Below are 19,650 nucleotides of genomic sequence, written 5' to 3'. Positions count from 1 at the left end.
GTATAGTTTTCTTTGATATAACAGTATTTTCCTTAGTCAGTACCTAAATTGTTGACTTTTATCCCTTTTAAAACCCAATGTGCTGTTGTTTAAAGAATTTTAAATCTGTAATATTTTTACTCCCCTTATTTTCTATGTCTTAGCCTTAACCTCTGGCCCTCTTTGTTTCCTCAACTATAAAATGAAGTAATTCCAGGAAGGTAAAGAGAATTTGAGGAGTTCCCATCGTGGCACAGTGGAAATGAATCCGACTAGAAACCATGAGGTCGAGGGTTCAATCCCTGGCCTTGCTCAGTGGGTTAAGGATCCAGCGTTGTCGTGAGCTGTGGTGTAGGTTGCAGACGCGGCTCGGATCTGTTGTTGCTGTGGCTGTGGTGTAGGCTGGCGGCTGCAGCTCCAATTAGACCCCTAGCCTGGGAACCTCCATATGCCTCGGGGTGTGGCCCTAAAAAGACCAAAAAAAAAAGCAAAAAAAAAAACCAAGAGAATTTGTGATCATGTGAAGCACTTAGCAGATACTAGATAGAAAATAGCAATCTTTGTGGTTTTCCATTTTTAAAAAATTATTTGTTTCCTTCTACTTAAGACCTAAGTACACTAAGGCATACAGTGAGTTACATTAATCTTGGCTCACGGCATGTGGAGGTTCCCAGGCTAGGGGTCCAATCAGAGCTGCAGCCGCCAGCCTACACCACAGCCACAGCAACACAGGATCCAAGCCGCGTCTGCAACCTACACCACATCTCATGACAACACCGGATCCTTAACCCACTGAGCGAGGCCAGTGATCGAACCCGCAACCTCATGGTTTCTAGTCGGATTCATTTCTGCTGCGCCATGACGGGAACTCCAAATCTTGGCTCATTCAGTCTTTCCCCTGTGGTGATCCATGAAGGAATGAAATAGATGTCATCTAAACACTGAAAGAGTCACCAAACCAAACAGCTCACCACCTACTGTGGTCCAATGTCACATACAGCAATATGACTTCTAGAATTTACTTCTACAGAGCTGCTTGGGGTGGGAGCAGGGCATGAGACATACACAGAATCTGCAGCTTTTAAGAAGAAATTGAGTTTGGGTAGGTCCTTTGGGAGCTCACAAGCTCAGCCTTTTAAACCTCTCTTGACCTGTGACTTTGCAGATACAACCAGACCTCCAAAGAAAGATGAAGAAAATGGAAAGAATTACTACTTTGTATCTCATGACCAAATGATGCAGGACATCTCTAATAACGAATACTTGGAGTATGGCAGCCATGAGGATGCGATGTACGGGACAAAACTGGAGACCATCCGGAAGATCCATGAGCAAGGGCTGATTGCAATACTGGATGTGGAGCCCCAGGTAATGCCCAGCTGGCCCTAGTCCCCCATCATCCTGCCTGCATGCCCAGCTCAGGTTCCGAAGTCAAAAATGCCATCAGAATGCCACGCGTCACATGACAATGTAATAGGAAGCTACAGGAAAATACCATCCGTGAGGGCACCATGAGTTAACAGTCTAGAATGCAAGCCAGTCGTCACACTCAGTGCACACACTGTGTATTTAAGAAGGAGAGACTGTTCTCTTAGGAGATTCATTATACTCAGAAGCTCGATGTGCCTGATCGGGTCTGTGCCTGCCAGAAATCCTATAATAATCTGACTCAGGATGAGACTCTGGCACTTTGTTAACACAACCGCCACCTTTGCTCTCCTGGTACAGCTCAGCCTGGACCAGCAGAGCCTCTGCCAGCATCTCATGATGATCGCCAGCAAGAAAGTCTGATCCTGGAGCCTGGGTCTGAAATGCAGCGCTAGCTTTATGAACGCATGCCCGAGGGAGCCGTGCGAGATGTCAGGCGGAGCAGGGCTAGAGACCCAGGGTGGTTCTCAGCCTCCTCCATCTCTTTGTTGAGGGATGATGCGTGACCCTGAGCTAGAACTAGGAGATATTTGGAGAGGACTCGGAGAGCTAGCTGCAGAGACAATTGGATGATTTGCAGATGCGTCCTCTGCCAGAAGCAGTAGGAATTATTAAACTGGCAAAGGAGAAAGCCAAAGGGCCTTACATCAAAAATGCTGTCGCGCTACTTTTCATCTCTGAGGACAAATTAAGCACAAGTGAGACTCAAAGCCCAGGAGGAAGGATTTAGGAGTTGCAGGCATCAGGGCAGGTTATGGAGGTGGCTTGTGGGTATCCGTGTGACTCCCAGGCCTGCCATCTCTACGCCGACCTGTCCCAAAAATCCCTTATCACTTATCAATAGAATCCATATACCACCTGCTGAAACGGTAGACCAGCTCCCCTCAAGCAGGCTGTTTCATCAGGAGGCTTACCTGGCTACCCAGACAGGGAAGAGCCCTGTTCAAGGGCTGCTGTGTGCGAGGGTCCCCTGGCCATCCTCAAAGGGAGGGGGAAGCAGCATAGGCAGGGTCTGTGTGCCCTGGGGACCAACCACTCAGTTTCTCAGTTCCTAGTCCTTAATGTCATGGCTGGTGAGCTCAGTCATGTCCCTCTCACAGCACCCAGTGGGGTTCTTGAACTTGGAATCTGGTTAGGGGCTGGGAAGAAGAGCAGCAGTAGGGTGAACACTGACAGAGTATCAGCCATGAACTTGGACCTTTAGAGAACTAAATATATGAAGTGTAATGCAGATTGACATTTGTTTAACTACTAATCCCTCCTTACTAGGGATTGGAAAAACCTTCTGGCCAGGGGTGGCTAGAGGCAAAGTCTCAATCCTGGTCCTGGTCTTCGACATCCTCTCCTTGGGTTCCACACTGGTCTTCACCTGAACGTCGTTTTCTGCTGGTAGTAATGTCTCTAGCAGTATGCTGGCTGCAGGGCTCCTCAGACCCCCTCCGCACTTCCTCAGTCCACTTTCCAGGGCTTTCTGCCTCACCTGCTGCTGCCGCCACCACCACTGCCCCTGCTGCTGTCGCTGCCCACGCTGCTCCCCTCCCGGCGTCTAGCTGTCCCCTTGCCCTTGCCCAGCCATGCATTGCTCTGCACTGCTGAGCGGGAGACACTTCTCTTGGCCTTATCTGGACGCCCCCAGCAGTCACTTTCACATGGGGCACTGGGCACCGCAGCACCCCTCGGCCCGGGCTGGGCCTCTTCCCTGCTTCCTGACTGCTGGATGTGCTCACTGCATTCTTTTCTCCTGCTTCCTTTGTCCCTTCCTCTCAGACTGTGACCTCTCAGGCGAGATAGGGATCCTGCTCTCTGCCGGAGCCTCTCGGGGCCTGTGGTCCCGGGGACAGGGATCACCTCGATCCTGCTCCTCTCGTCGGTCTGGTTGACCGCTCTGGTCCTGCTGTCACACTGACCGTCGCACCCAGAGGCCCAGCTGCAGGTGCCCAGACTGCCCCGCCTGGGCTTCGCCCTCGGGCTTCTCTGCCTTCAGCGCCCTCTCTCCCCGCAGGCTGGGCAAGCCCGCCCCTGTCTTCGGGATGCTGCAGGCAGAGCCTCGTGGAGGCTCTCTCCTTAGGACCTTTCTCCGTGCCCTTTTCCCACCCCACCCATGTGATGACCCCGGTCCACCGTATCTCCCTGGAGCGGAGAGTACAGATGAGGCAAGCCGGTCAGGATGCAATGCCTTCCTCAGCGTTCAGCCAAAACTGCCCATAACAGAAGTGCCACGTGGCATTTTTTAAAATCCTCTCACTTCTGCCACTGCTGACACCACTTCCACTCTATGTGGCCCGTAAAAAGCCCCCCTGACGCTGGTGTTCAGCTCATTTGGTTTCTGCCAGCTTCACTGGTTTTGGATAGTGTGGGCCAAACTGAACACATGTCTCATAATACTATGTGCTAAAATGTTGTGGGACCTTAAAATGTTGTCAACTTTAAACCTAGACCATGGTAAAGACTATAAACTAGAAGAAAATGAGTAACCTGGCTTCTTTTTAAAATAATAAGGTGGATTGCATTCCTGTAGTGCTCTAGATTTTGCCAAGCCTTAGTACTCTGTACTCTCTCCTGGTAACCCTGAGAGAGGGAGAGATACCAGTTATCTGCTTTTGTAGATGAAAAAACCAAGGCTTAGCATAATTATCATTTGAGCAGTCAGTTCGGATTGGAGGTTTTTACAGTAAATCCCAGCCTCCTTTCACTGTACCGTCCTAGAAAAGTTAACTCTGGGTAATGCTTAAGCTGGTACACCTTCTATGTAGTACACTTTAAATCTTTAACACTTAGAAAACTTAGGCAGTCAAACCTGAGAAACGCTACAGAGCGAATTTCTCATGGAAATAAAGTCATAGTTCGGAAGATAATCGATGTCTCTCGTGCTGAAACTACAGTAGCTCCAGTGTGTGATCAAAACATTAGATTGTAGTTTTACTCTGATGTGTCCATTTGCTGCATCTGACAGTAGCAGCATATTTGCAGTTTAGCTTTTGCCCCCAGAGGAAAAGGTCATCAAGGGGCAGGTACAGTCTTGTTAGGAATCTGCTTGGAAGCAAGAGCCAGGTTCTGAGCCAAATCGGTGGGCGGTCTTAAGACTGATTCTGGGGTCACTGTGCTCTTCCTTACTACACCCTTAGATTTTTGTATGAAATGGCTCAGATGCTAGCTCTTAAGTACTTTTTAATTTTGCAAACCGAGTTAAGTCTAAAAGATATCTGGTCAAATGAGTTTTTATTCCTTGAGGGTGATAACCTGAGATTAATTATTGGCCACAGATGGGCCTTTAAATCAACTTATCTCCAAAAGAAAACTAAAGATTTAGCTTCAAATGTTCAATTAGTTCTTGTTGGGCTGTTTGAATCCAGTGATTTTTTTCAGTGATCTTTCTAGACTTTCCCCTCTTTGGGATTCAGAAAAAGATATTTACTTATCAATAATAACAAATGTGTGTCTCATCTTAAAAGTCAAAAAGGGAGTTCCCGTTGTGGCTCAGTGGTTAACGAATCCAACTAGGAACCATGAGGTTGTGGGTTTGATCCCTGGCCTTGCTCAGTGGGTTATTGATCCGGCGTTGCCATGAGCTGTGGTGTAGGTTGCAGACACGACTCGGATGTGGCATTGCTGTGGCTGTGGTGTAGGCCGGCGGCTACAGCTCCAATTGGACCCCTAGCCTGGGAACCTCCATATGCCATGGGAGCGGCCCAAGAAATGGCAAAAAGACAAAAAAAAAAAAAGGTCAAAAAGGAAGAGGGTTTAGAAATCATCTTAAGACCACCTATTAATGCCTGAGGGAAGGGAGTCTTCGTGAAGCAATTCCATTTCCTATTCCCGAACCTCAGGCAAGCTGAGACCACACAAAAAATGACACCCACCTGGGACCCATAAGTAGACCAGAGTATGGGGACCCCAGAGACCTTCAGGAACAACTGAGAACATGTGCTGAAGATATGAGGGGGGACCAGGCAAGAAAACCTCAGGATTCAAAGCATCTTATAATTTTTGAAAATACAATATCGGCTAGAAAGTCAAAGCCCTGAAAGGAGGAGGAAGCAAATATAACAACCATAGAGGCTATTGTGGTTACTGCGATAAACATGAAATCTGGCTCTAAACTTCCCGGCAACTGGGACAAAAAGGAGAACACCGCAGGTGACATAATTCTCATCTAATGGAAGTATGTCAGTTTTCGGGAGTTCCCGTTGTGGCTCAGCAGTTACGAACCCCACTGGTATCCATGAGCATGCAGGTTTGATCCCTGGCCTCGCTCAGTGGGTCAAGGATCTGGGGTTGCCATGCGCTGCAGTCTAAGTCACAGATGAGGCTCAGATCCTGTGTTGCTGTGGCTGTGGTGTAGGCCGGCGCCTGCAGCTCCGATTGGACCCCTAGCCTGGGAACCTCCATATGCCGTGGGTGTGGCCCTAAAGAGAAAAAGAAGTATGTTAGTTCTTTCCTTGGAGTGAATTGCTAAATGAACATAACCTGATCCTTAGACGTAAGAGGCATTCGGCGGCGTGCTGAGTAGTCTCCATTGACAGTCGCATGCGGCAGGTGCAGAATGACCTTCGCGTCTCTGTGGATAAAGATTAAGGGCGTGAATGTCCTATAGGGAAGGGTAATCCGTGGAGAGCTAATGGGTTGCCAAGTCGAGTGTTTTCTGGTGTAGTCATATAATAGCAGGCTAGGACATAAAATACTCAAACTGGTTGGCTATCAGGCTGCAGTCACTGAGCAGAGAAAAGACCATTTCCTGCCGGGGGGGGGGGGGGGGGGCATTCTCGACTTCATCCATGGGTTGTGGCTCCGTGGACATCCATCTGGCATTCAGAGCAGCTTCAGGGATGGAAGCAAGCATAGGGACTGTGCCTTAGGATTTTTTTTTCCCATCTTAGTTGTCCAGGAGGTGGTTCTCGCTCACTGGGTGTGTCTCAACTGATTTATGGGTACAGGAAGAGCAAAAAAAAAAGGCCCAAAATAATATTGACAGAAAGGACATTTCTAAGTGAAGATCCCTGTTAAGCACAATTGAGCTATACATGGACTTTTTCATGATGTTTATTCCTTGCTAAAATCTTCAGTCACAAAAGGATTTGCAAAGAAACGACAGTTACTTCTTTCAAAATGAACATATGCCTGCTTGAAAAGCTTTCTCCCAAGGGGAGTCTGAGCCTGAGACTTTGACAAGTAAAGCACTTTGATGGCCGGGGGGGGGGGGGGACCCACAAGGAGAAACTCAACTAAAATTCAGAAACATAATCTTAGTGAAAGTGAACTTTGCACTAAGCAGAAAAGTCAAAACCTTTACCAGCCAATTTGCCTCTTAGGTGCCTTTATATTCATAGAGGTCAAGAGAGTCCCTTCAGGGAGTTCCCGTCGTGGTACAGTGGAATTGATCCTACTAGTATCCATGAGGATGCGGGTTCAATCCCTGGCCTCGCTCAGTGGGTTAAAGATCCGGCATTGCCATGAGCTGCGGTGTAGGTCGCAGACACGGCTCGGATCCCAGGTTGCTGTGACTGTGGCGTAGGCTGGCAGCTGTAGCTCCGATCTGACCCCTAGCCTGGCAACCTCCATATGCCGTAGCCCTAAAAAGCAAAAAAGGAAGTAAGAAAGAAAGGAAAGGAAAGAAGGAGTTTCTTCAGCCACAAAAAGCACAGTGCCTTCTAATCAAACCTGCCTTGAAAGGCAAAATCTTGTGCAAATTATGTGTAGTGCTTTGACGTTTTTGTTTGATCAAAAGCCATTTTTTGCCAGGTGCCATGTGGGGCATGAGGGCAACAACTGAACAAGCCACAACCCCTGCCCTTAAGAAGCTTCCCTGCCAGCATGGGGGCACTTGCATTTCCCAGGTGCCTGAGTGTGGGTGTGTCACCTGACCTTGGCTCAGAGCTCACAAGACACTTTCCAGAAGAATGCACGCTCAGCTAGGCAATAGGGAGAATGCGAATGGGGCCGAGGGGGTTGGAGGGTCCAGGCAGAGAGGGCAGTAAGAGAAAGGCTGGTCCTTGCTGGAACTGAAAGTAGCTCAGCAAGGCCAGTCCCTGGAGGGGAAGAGTCAGAAAGGTAAGTATGAGCCAGCTTCCGTGGGGGATCTGACATTTTTGCTAAGGAGGGTACATTTTATCCCAAGGCCAAAAGGGAGCTCTTGAAGGGTTTTCAGAGTGAAGGAGCGATGCAATGGGATTTGCATTTCCAAAAGCTCGTTCCAGCAGCAGGGTTTAGTATGATTGGAACAGCAGGACTGGAGGCAGAGCCCCCAGTCCAAACGCTCGTACAGCAAACCAGGCACAAGGGGAAGGACTAGGAATGGCGCAAAGCAGACAGTTGGCGAGGGCATTTAGCAAAGCAAACTATGTGGCCAACAGAACAGACACGTTCAATTCTTGTATGAAGGAGGGCAAGGTATCTACTCCTGACATGTATGAATTAATTACATGTCAATCATTTGTGAATTGTTTGCCTCTGTTGGGTTTTGTTGTGGGGGCGGGGGGGTGTGACCCCCTAGGGCTCTCTTGTCCTTACAGGGGAGGAGCAGAAGCAGCAACCACTTACCAGAATCCACTCCGACAGCATCAGGTTCCAGCTTTTCAGTATGTCTGTGCAAACATGTAGCTTGCACAGAGAGAGGGTTCTGATGCCTTGGAAGGGAACTGAAAGGAGCTTCAGAGGTCCCTCCCCCTCGAATGCAGCATCTTCTTGTGGGCCTACAAATTGGCCCACAGCCACACAGCTCCGAGAGCAGCTCCCAGCTCCACCCCTGGGCAGGGTCTCCCTTCGTGAGTCCTACAGCAGGGAGGGCTTTTCTCAGGGCAACCCCGAAGACCTGTGTTGGTGTGAACACAGCCCTCACCGTGGTCACGTTGGCCAGGATCCGCTGTCATTGTTAGCAGTTCAGCCCGAAATCTGCACCGTCACGTGGACGGGTAGTGAGTGAAGCCAGCCTGCTGGTCCAAGTCTACCCCAAAATGCATTTCCCGGAAATTAAAATTCAGGCTACAACTAATAACCAGGCTTAAATGAACATCAACATAATCAGTGTTCACTTTTCCAAAGAAAAATAAGTCAGATTGATTCATAAAAATGTCCAATTGGTCAACTTTTATTTGCTGGTGACTATTATCCAGCCTTTGGACAGAAAGAAGTAATATAAGTAAAAGTTGGTAAATTTAATATCTTGCCAGAAATTTGAATCAAGGGCTTTTCCAGCTACATGATTTTTCTGTGGACTCATTCGAACACTGCATTAAAGTCTTTTTTTTTTTTTTTTAAACATAGGCACTGAAGGTCCTGAGAACTGCAGAGTTTGCTCCTTTTGTTGTTTTTATTGCCGCACCAACTATCACTCCAGGTTTGAATGAGGTAAGATTTAATCCGTTTTCCCCCTAATGAGCAATCCTCAGAGTAAGCAAACATTTGTGTTGTGCAGTCCAGACCACAGCCTCATCTCATTAAGACAACTAAATGAGGCTCTGCTTTGTCCTCCGCGCTGGCGCCGGTTAAGATTTCCAGAGCTTGAGGTCCTCTCTCGGGAGTGGGAATTAAGCACCACTGAGCGGCATGGTTCTTCTGCGATCAGAGTCATTAGGCAAATTCAAGCTTTAGTCTCCAGGGCAGTCAGCCTGTGGCCTTATTAACCGTAAGTCACTCCAGCCTGCAGGGCTACGCCCCTCCTCCCCTGATAAGGACCCTGAAGAGGATTGCTTTGCCTGGGGACTCTCAGGCATCCACAACCTTGCCTGGGCTGCCCAGGCTCCGCTAGGCGGCCCCTGGAGTGGAAGCCACGCAGAACTTCAACCCAGACCCCTGGAGATTACCAAACCTAGAAATGAGCTCTGTGCCCTCTCAGCCGCCCCAGGGACACGGTGCGTGGGAGAGCAGCAGCACCATCCAGAATCAGGCTGGCTTAGACAGCCTTCTGTCGCTGAGCAGATAAGAGGGTAGTCAGAATGCATCTGTTGGACAGGCCTAGAGCAGTTACTGTCTGCTACTCGGGTTTCTACCACAGATGCAAGAAGAAAGCATCCTCGTGCTGTCTGTCTGGTTGTGGCAGCCCAGACTGAATGGAGGAATACAGGCGAAATATTTCGCAACTCTTAAGTAACTTTGTGAACCTGAAAGCCTGCTCTTTACTCCAAAGAATTTAAGTTTACAAGAAAAAAAATAGGTAGGGCATGTCTGGGGAGTATATTGCTGTTTATCCGCTGCAGGACCACTGTTAGGAAGAAACTCTCCCAAAGTTACCTTGAAGGCCATCACTTCTGCAGGGGCTAGAAAGCACCCGGATGCTCTTGGCGCTGTCCAGTTCACACTGGCCGAGATGCACCTAAGCTCATGACTGTAAAATCAAGGCTTGAAGCTTTTCACTTTGTGCACCTTTAAGGAAGAGTAAATATTTAGGTTTCCACATCACTCACATTTTTAGTCATTTTTTTGTCATTTCATTTGCCAAAGATTGGATTTCTTGGTAAATTCTAGTTTTCCATCTCATTTATTACACACATGTTTGAAATTCCACATTGGAAGTTCCCCTGTGGCAAAGTAGGTTAAGGATGCTGTGGTGCAGGTCACAGCTGCAGCACCAATTTGATCCCTGCCACGGGTGCCGCCAAAAAAAAAAAAGAAAGAAAAAGAAAATTTCCACGTCGTGTGGTTAGCTCTTATCCTTTGGTTACCATGTATTTTTCTTGAATTATCATCTTTGCTGTTTTTGTTTTTGCCTATTTTCCTGCCCTTTTACTAATTTTCCATAGCTGCCAAAATGGTGCAGAAAATTGCCTGTAAGTACCAGCTAGGAGGTGAGGAAATAAGCCTCATTTCCTTCCATAGCTTTAGAATGTAGACATTTTGTTCCCACAAACCCTTGCTTTTGCTGTTAGAATAAAGGCATTTTGTTTTCACTGAGTTAAACCCTGCTCGCGTGTAAGTCAAGCCTTCAGACAAGCTGTTGTAGAGGAAGAAAATGACAAATATAGCTTCATCTTATAAGATCCTTAAGAGGGAAGCTTTATTTTTCTGTGTGAAGAGTACTGTGTTGAAAATCTGATGCTTTCAGCCATCAATTGTCTTGAATGTTTTCATCGGCCCAGCTTTTAGAGCAAATTGCAAGCTCTGCTAAGTGGTTTTTGAAGCCCAGGACTAGCCTGGAGAGGGACGTGGTAGGAATTGCTCCTTCTGCGCTGGTAGGAAGGACACACTCCTGTCTTTGGGTGAATGCATGTTTCCTAAAATGGGGCTTTTGCTTTGTGTTGAAAGTCAAGCCACAGTGAAAACACTATGCTTTTTAAGTGCAAACAGCAAGTCTGTTGCTCTGACCCTTTAGAAGGTGATAATTAACTGAGGTCTTATCTACACCAAAGTAGTGAACACCTGACATTCAAAGCATGCCATGCCCTGCTTTGAAATCCCCATGGAAGATGACAAGACAGGGATGAGACTCTGAGTGTCCTCACAGGAAAGATTGAGGGCCCAGCTTTTCTGGTGTCTGACCATCCCCACTGAGGGGGATGGAATAGAATGTGATTCCATGATGGAATCCAATATTATTTCACCTCGAATCCCCTTGCCAGAGCATTGCACCCCCCGGCCAAGATTCATCAGGGAAAGTCTCTTAGAAATAACAGACAGTCTCAGAGAAGAGGAGGGGTCCTAAGCCAGCAGTGGGCGCCAGTGGCTTCCAAGGCCCTGAAGGCACCGCATTTTTTAGTTTTTCTGGAGATCTGTATCTGTCATCGTGGGGCCCCGTTCCCTAGTAGACTTTCTCTGCCTCTTGGTGATAGATTTAAAACTCATCAAATCCTGTAATGGCCAGTATTAGCCAAGCACTTGTTCTTTCAGTAACATTTATTAAGCATTAACTATGTACAAGGCACAATGCCAAGTACAGGGCAAGTTGAAGCTCAGATACTAATCAAATAAACAGGTATTGAAATCAGACGCAACAGCTCACCTACCTAGTGTTGAGGGGAGAGGGGGTCAGTTAATGTGACAGAGTTCCCTGCTTTTGAATTTGCATTTGTCCATTAAAAGTTCCGCATAAGGAAGTTCCCATCATGGCACAGCGGAAACGAATCCAACTAGGAACTGGGAGGTTGCAGGTTCGATCCCTGGCCTTGCTCAGCGGGCTAAGGATCCGGCGTTGCCAGGAGCTATGGTGTAGGTCACAGACGCAGCTCGGATCTGGCGTGGCTGTGGCGTAGGCCGGTGGCTGCAGCTCCGATTAGACCCCTAGCCTGGGAACCTCCGTATGCCGTGGGTGCAGCCCTAGAAAGACAGAGAAAGACCAAAAAAAAAAAAAAAAAAAGTTCCACATAACAAGATCTGACCCATGAAGATGCAGAGGCAGACTTTCTGGTGGCCCTTAAGAGATCCCTGTCTTGAAAGAACTGCCATCCGGAGGCTCCCTGTAGCGCACTGTGGGAACTGAGTGAAAGTCCTCACTGCAGCAAAGAGTTAGTTATTAGTTCAGTAGCTGCTTTTCCTTCCGAGTCTTTTTCGCTGAGAGATACGAGTACTTATGAACAGTGAGATTTGGCCATTTCCAATGCAGACCAATTTGAGGGGATTCATCAGATGCCAGTTGCCGTTGTATCTGGGAAATGGCCTTATTTCATCCATTATTTGTAACATCCAAAAAGCTTTTGCCTCTGGCATCCACTGCTATTGAGTGAGAGCCATTATATGTAATTGAATTCCTGGAACATATTGAACCTCTAAGTAGAAAAGAGAAAAATACAACTTAATTTGTTGTCCAGAGGCGGGGGCCTCTGGGTGCAAACGCAGCTGGGCTCTGGGGCCAGCAGAGGACGGGGGAGGCGGCAGGGGAGCAGGGTGCAGGCCCTGACCTCGCTCCGGCCAAATGCGAGAGCGGGGCAGAGTGGCTGGAGATAAGGTGAAGAGGCTGACCTGGGTCAGAGGAGTGAGGACAGGCCGACCCGACTCCGCACGTCAGTCCCCACAGCCGCTGGGACGAGCACAGCTCGGCCGGGCCGGGCCAAGCCGATGGGTTGGCCGAAGTGTCTGTTTCCTCCAGTGCGTGCGGTTTGGCGTGGAGCCCCCTGGTGCATGGTGAGCAGTCGTGGTTGCAAGCAGTAGTTCTGGGCCCCCACCATCCCGGGGACCGTCCGTCATCTCCTCTGTCACGAAGCAGACCTGGCCTCCCGCCCAGACGCGGCCCATCGAGGTCCGGCCTTGACTGTTTGTGACACTGGAGCGAAGGGAAACGTGCCGAGAGAAAGGATCGGGCTGACGTCTCTCCTCTCTTTGCTCTTCCCTCCTCCCACCGCCGCCCCCCATCCCATCCCCCCCGTAGGATGAATCTCTTCAGCGCCTGCAGAAGGAGTCTGACATCTTACAGAGAACATACGCACACTACTTCGATCTCACAATTATCAACAACGAAATCGATGAGACAATCAGACATCTGGAGGAAGCCGTGGAGCTCGTGTGCACAGCCCCGCAGTGGGTCCCCGTCTCCTGGGTCTATTAGGCCTCTCCCCAGATATCTGCCGCATAACTGGGAGCCACCTCATACATGGAAAAGCCTCTTTGTTATCGGCCTTGTGTCAGCAGGTCGTGGTCCCTAGAGACTACCTAGTTGTAGTGTGACCTACATTTATAATTATTGTCATGTCCGAATAGATAGGAGGAGAAAAACAATTACACACTAATTTAAAGAGACAGTATCTTTTTTAATCAGTTCTCCTAAACTTTAATAAAATGTATCTTTAAATGTATGTATGATTCAATCCTTTGGAATGTTATATTTTTGGAAATCATAGCTTTTTATTTCCAAGGCCCCTAAAAACTGCACAAAATAGATGCTGCTTTCTATAATCTATTTTAATAATAATAAACAATGATTCTGTTACCTTGACTGGGGGTGGAACACTACATTCTTTTTAGAGTCTGATTTTATGGATTGGAATATCTTTCTTTCCTTTATTTATTTGAAATAATCAACCTAGTGATTACAAAACTCATAAATTTTTAAAGGCCTTTTTTTCTTCCTCTTTTTTTTTTTTAGAATAGTATTTTTTTTAAGTCCTTTATGTAACATCCAGATAATGTGATACTGTCTCTTTGAAGCACCCTGTAAACCTTTTAGCGATTTGAAGTTGGGTCTTGACTCTTAATGCATGTGGACAGTCGCGAGCGTTTATGCTGTTGGTGTGTCTGTGTTGGACAAAACAATCTGTAATCTACAGCAACGTACATTCCGTTCATGGGGCGCACCCAGGGGAATAAGAATAAAATGCTATTATGACTAAGTTGTAAACCTATGCACATCCCTTGCATTTCGGGCAACTTTATAAAAAACAAAACAAAAAGAAAACTGATTTTTATTAATAATAATCATGTAGTGAAATGTGTTTGTAATTTTGTCTCAATTTAATTTGTTGTAAGGTGGGCGGGGGAATTGCTGGTTTCACCATTTCAGATCTGTGTTGTCTGAGAGTATTAACGTTTTAATTAAGCAAAGAAATGAGGATTTTTAATATGTATGTAATTGTTTTAAAGCACCCATTTTAAGAGAATATACTGTGCAATGAAGAAACCAGTTTAGGCATTTGCCATAAACTGAATTATTCCAAAAGAATCATCTATAACAGCCCTGTAAATTCCTTTAAAATGATAACTAACAGGACAGTTTGACCAATTTTTTTTTTAAATATACTTCCTTTTATGTGTTCAATAATTAAATGCCTTTGGCTCCTTCATTTCATTGTAGATTTGTTCAGGTTTACAAGGTGATAATCTTTTAGATTTTATAATCCATTAGATGCTCATTGACCCATCGAAGGCCCAGGAATGACTGACCCTCAGTTGGCAGGACAACAGCTGGGACTTCATCTGGCTCCCAGAGTGCAGTGTACCCAAGGGCCACCAGTAGGCTGAAGGCCACCTGTGGTTTCTCCTTCCTCTTGCTATATCCCTTGGCACAGGAGATATCATGTCCTTGTTTGAGACATTAACCATCTCATCACCCTTCTGTCACATTCTTCCAACACAGGAGATGCAGGCTGGGGTGTGCTGACTCTTTGCCAGAAGTCAGTGGAAGGTTCTTCATCAGAGTCTTAAGGGTGTGACGTGGTTCTATTAACAACCTTTGATCCTTGAAAAATACCATCCAGTTTGCTTCTTGTCAGTTAGATGGCCTCATCGCTTTGTGCCTTGGCAGGATATGCAGGATGTGTTCTGAGCAGAGCAGCTCTCTTGAAGGACCACACAGAGAAGGCATTTGTATACTCCTTTTAGGGTGTCACCCTCCCCTCCCACCTGCTCTTATTAAAGGATGCTGATTTCCCCAGAATGTTGTCCTTTGTTGGTAATCATACGAGTATACAGCTTACTAACCAAGTGTTGAGTGACCTGCGTCTGTTTGGGCCCCATGGCAGGGTGACCAAACCAAACCAGAGACACCCTGGATGGAAGGAGACACCCCAAGAGCTGTTTCGGGCTATGTTAGGACTGATTTAAATCTAACTGATGCCAAGGCCAGACAGTCATTCCCGAGATGATACTGGCCTCAACCTGGGCTCTTCTCAGTGTGGGAGTGCCCACTCTACCTCTTTTCCAATGAAGCACAAAGAAGAATACAACTAACACCTGAGAACAGAAACCCTCCCCACCCCCAACACCAAATCTCGAGATGCTGACGATGCCTGTCTTAAGCCTCCCCCCATGCTGACAAAGGTGGGGCAAGCCGAGGAAGAGCAAAGCAATGCCAGTGTAAACGTCTGTGGCCCCAGGACTGAGAAGCTTACGGCGCTCATCCCCCCCCCCCCCCACCGCTTTCTGTGTCCTCAGAAGCACACAGGCAGGCAGTACTCTCGCCATTGTGGGGGTGACAAAATTCCTGTACCCAGAACGCATTCTGACTTCTCAAAGCGGTCATCTGTTCTGCTCCACTAATACGTCTTTTCTAAAGCAGTGTCTTCGTGACCTAGCAGAGAATGCTTCAATTTCTGAATCCAGAGTAATTTCAGCACATCGCTGCTGCCGCTCCATTACAATTGTCCACTAAGCAATCAGAAAATTGCTAAAAAGCTGCTTTACTGTTTCCATTCCATCACTGAAATCGTTTTTTCCACTTTAAAAGAACAGAGCGAATGATCGGGCCATATCCTGCGGGCTCTCTTCCCCACCCCAACCTCACTCCCCACAGCAAAAAGGGGCGGGGGCATTTTTCATATGTCAAATTGTTTGCCAAAAAGAATGTCATGATGTTCTAATCATAAAGCAGTAATTACTTTGCCCATGCAGCATATTCAATTCTAACACTGAAAAAGAAAGTATCCCTCAATATAATTCATCTGGAATTTTCCCAGTGTCAAGATAATATGGTAGCCTTCTAAAATGCAATTAAATGTATCTCCTGTCTGGTGAGATGGTTTAAAATATTTGCTCCGAAAAAGACAGGAGTGACCTACTTCTTGTAATTTACATTCAGAAGGCATCTTCTGAGCCATCCCACTGGTGGCAGGATGTCTGAAGAGGCTGTGAATCCCTCACTACAGAATCCACTTGTGCGCCTTTCCCCCAGGGGCCCCTTCCACCTCCCATGGCTGGAGCCAGCCTGCTGGGCCTGGACTCCACGCTACAATTATTTTTAAGCCTTTGATCTCATTACTGCAGGAGGTTTAGGGATTTGTTTTTAAATCACTTGTAGTTAATCTGTTCCTTAAGGCTTTGCGTTCATTCCTTGAAAAAGCTAGTCCATTGAGCCACCCTTGGGGAAACTGGGCAGTGGAGATGCCCAGCGTGGTCTCTGCCTCCAGGACAGGCAGCCCAAAGCCCATGCTCTCGTCTCCCACTGATGTAATGTCCTCTTCTTCATTTCAGATCAACTTCTTAACTTGGGGCAAAGAGAACACGCCGCTAAAGCTAGCGAGAACATTTCTTAAGCATTTCTTAAACTGTGATGCCTCCCATGCTCTCTCCTTGGAAAAAGAAGTCACCTTGCAATCAGTACTCCAAACAAGCCCCTTCAGGTCCTCATTCCTCCTGGTTATTTCCCATCATCAACCTGGAGGTTGTGTGTGGGTGTGTGTGTGGGGGTGTGTCTGTGTGTGTGTGTGCGCGCGTGCGCATGTGTTGGGAGGTGGGGAAGGGGTCCTTCCAGAACTAAACACAACCTCCTAATGCCATCCTCTTTACAAGGGCTTATCATACCAAGGCTGATAGGACAAAGACCCTGGAGTGTTCTTTCTCTTGTTCTACACCTCTGATTCCCCTCTTAGATCATCCGTTTCTCACTGCAGCTTACAGAAGGGCTACGAGCTTTCATCAGGAATCATATCATTTGATAGAACCCTTCCGATTCTTACCCCTTTAGAAGGAAGCTCTTCCTCTCCACTTGGTGTCTTCGGTTAGGAGACGTCACCTATAAGGCTCAGTGCTGGCCTGGCTTTGCCCACTCCCCCTCAGCAGTTTGCCTTAAACTTGGAGCTACTGGAAGTCTCAGGTCTTCCACCTTAGTGAGCCAACGGTAGTCGTGACGTGCATCCAGGAAGTGGGAGAAAGGGAGAAAAAGGTTATGTTCCCCAGTCCACATCCCTTTTATGTGGGCTTTTCTCTGCTGCTCTTGGGCTGCAGAAGGTGGGCAGACCAGCCCACAGAGAGAGGAGGAAGAGGGCACGCCGTCTCCAGGTCAGGCACTGCCGAGCCTTAGCCCTCCGGGTCGGGGCGGTGGCGGGCAGGGGCTAGCAAGTCCAGAGCTCCCTTCACCCCTCACGTGATCATCTCCTCTCCTGAACCTGTGCAAATGGACTGAGCAAAAGAAAATGGAGACAGATGTTTGGCACCATACAGGCAGGAGACCTCGTTCTGGCCCCAAGCGCAGCTCCCTGTCTAAGTATGCGCAGAAACTTGGAACTTCACTGCCATTTCTGTGTTCATTCCGTGCTCTCCAGCCGGAGACCAAAGGACTCTGCCAGTGGTCTCACTGCTAGAGCCCTGGGGGTGACCATCTCGGGCCCCAGAGGACGTGCCATCTCTTCCAAGGAGTTCTGCTTGGGGGTAGAAATAGGTGTTCCTCCCACAGTGAGTGGCCCTGTTATTTTCATTTTGACGAGAACTGGGGGAACCGATTGCTGGGCTCCCTGTGTCCTGGGATGGTGCCCAAGCAGGCAGGTGGAAGGTGTGGGAGGCAGCAGGCGCAGGGGTGGGTGGGTGGGCTGAGGCAAAGATCAAACGAAGAGACCGCAGCATCGTGTTTAATTGCCAGGCAGGCGCTCCGCCTTTCAAACTCAATTCGGGGGTTGTTTTGCATAAGGTTTTGCCAACGTGTTCTTTTTTTCCTGTATGTATAACTGCCTTTTTATAAAAGGTTTTGAAGTATTGTCTCAGTGATAAAAAGAGAACGATGTTAATGGTTGTTGTATATTTCACCGTATCCAATTGTAAGTATTTGCAGGGTACAGCAAAGCCTTAGCGCGCGCAAGAGCGTCTGTGCAGGAGGCGTCCTCCAACACCCAGGAGGTGAGGGGATCGGAAAGGTTCGGATTCTTTGTAAATGTCCCGCTTTTCTTTCTCTGTGTATCTATTTACATGCCTTAGCACACGCCCTCCCGCCCTGATCCCTTTGCCCTGTCCCCTGAACGACCAGAACGCTGGTGCACTGCCGGGATGGGACAAGTCGATGGCACCCTAATCAGTTATCTCTCGTGTGACAGGGGAGGAAGAGAAACTCCATAGTATTCTCTGTAGAATATACATACCTGTAGGATGCTGTGTAATGGGAAACTATAGAATTGGGCTTTTGTCATTTCAAAGTTGGAGAAATGTACAAATAAAATGTATAAAACATGAAAAGGTAGTTGTCTCCTCAGATTGCAGGCCACACAACTTGGGGACAAACCACCCGAGGAGCAGAGACAGAGGGTTCCACCCTGCAGACCTTTGCACAAAGGTATTCCCTCTTCCAGAGGGGCACACCCCGGGCTCCCCCTGTCCACCCTGGCATCCTGGGTCCAGACTGCGTCAGGCCGGCGGGTCCAGACTGCATCCCAAAACAGTTCAAATTCCATTGCTTGCTTTTGGATGCAGATTTACAATAGTTTCAGGTGAGTTCCCATCTTGGTTCAGTGGTTAGCGAATCCGACTAGGAACCATGAGGTTGCGGGTTCAATCCCTGCCCTCGCTCAGTGGGTTAAGGATCCAGCGTTGCTGTGGCTGTGGTATAGGCCTACACATTAGACCCCTAGCCTGGGAACCTCCATATGCCGCGGATGAGGCCCTGGAAAAAGACAAAATAAAAGATAGTTTCAGGGGCTTCCCGTTGTGGCCCAGCAGTAACGAACCCGACTAGCATCCATGAGGACACGGGTTCCATCCCTGGCCTCGCTCAGTGGGTCAAAGAATCTGGCGTTGCCATGAGCTATGGTGTAGGTCACAGACGCGGCTCGGATCCCGAGTTGCTGTGGCTGTGGTGTAGGCCAGCAGCTGTAGCTCCAATTTCACCCCTAGCCTGGGAACCTCCATGTGCCACAGGTGCAGCCCTAAAACTACTAAATAAATCAAATAGTTTCAGGTTGGAAAAAGAAAAGAATCCAAGTTGTGACAGCTCCTCGGAATACCCGTCTCGATTGACTTGAACGGTGTGGGCGCCCAGCAGGGAAAGGCTGTCCCTCGTTTGACATTTGCATAGAAAAGCCTCAGGAGGAAGGTGTTGGGTTGTTCTCCGGGCTCTGGTCTGGGACTCCGCCCCTCGCGTGCCTCAGTGACCTACTTTCCAGCCTGCCTTCCCGGCTCTGGCCCTGGCCAAGCACAGAACCATGGTGGCTTCAGACACACACACTTGCATGTGTCCTGTGCTCACACCCCCAGCAACAGCCCAGCCTGAATGTGCTCACAAGGGTCCCTGTTTGTTTTTTTGTTTCTTTTAAATACCGCTCGTTTTAAGACGACACATATTAAGGAAACCCAAACAGAGCAATTATCCATCCACTTTAGTCAGGTAAGCCTCACCCTAGCAAAAATATATAGAAGAGTCTAAATCAAATTCAGACACAAAAAACTGAGGCCCTGGCCTTTTGATTCAGAGGATCCCAAGTCATCTTTTCGTAGCCTTCTTACCCCTGATGTAAGAGGCCCGGAGGCACAAGGCTACCTTAAGCTTATTTTCTGCACCGCCAGGCACTGAGGACACATCCAACAGAGCAATATTAAGCTGGTAGAAATGAAGAGGAACACGTATTTCTATATTTTCCCCATTTTACAGTCATATGATAAGCTGAATAAATAACACCGGATATCATT

The 19,650-nt window shown here is 47.9% G+C and overlaps 1 protein-coding gene and 1 non-coding gene across 9 annotated transcripts in view; both read left to right on the top strand.

Moving 5' to 3' along the window:
- The window catches only part of CASK (calcium/calmodulin dependent serine protein kinase), a 372,729-nt gene extending 358,028 nt beyond the window's left edge, over positions 1–14,701 (top strand). For all 8 annotated transcript variants that reach the window (XM_047765523.1, XM_047765520.1, XM_047765525.1 and 5 more), the window contains 3 exons: positions 1,145–1,347; positions 8,668–8,751; positions 12,701–14,701. In XM_047765523.1, the coding sequence (XP_047621479.1) occupies positions 1,145–1,347; positions 8,668–8,751; positions 12,701–12,877 (464 nt within the window). In that variant the 3' untranslated portion in view covers positions 12,878–14,701. The remainder of the gene's footprint in view (positions 1–1,144; positions 1,348–8,667; positions 8,752–12,700) is intronic.
- On the top strand, positions 9,339–9,468 carry LOC125119007 (small nucleolar RNA SNORA31). Its single transcript, XR_007132971.1, has one exon. It is a non-coding gene; the product is annotated as a small nucleolar RNA SNORA31 (small nucleolar RNA).
- Positions 14,702–19,650: the final 4,949 nt, after the last annotated feature.

This window comes from Phacochoerus africanus, chromosome X (assembly GCF_016906955.1).
Source record: "Phacochoerus africanus isolate WHEZ1 chromosome X, ROS_Pafr_v1, whole genome shotgun sequence".
Taxonomy (NCBI): Eukaryota; Metazoa; Chordata; class Mammalia; order Artiodactyla; family Suidae; genus Phacochoerus; species Phacochoerus africanus.
This window is presented reverse-complemented; position numbering and strand designations above follow the sequence as displayed.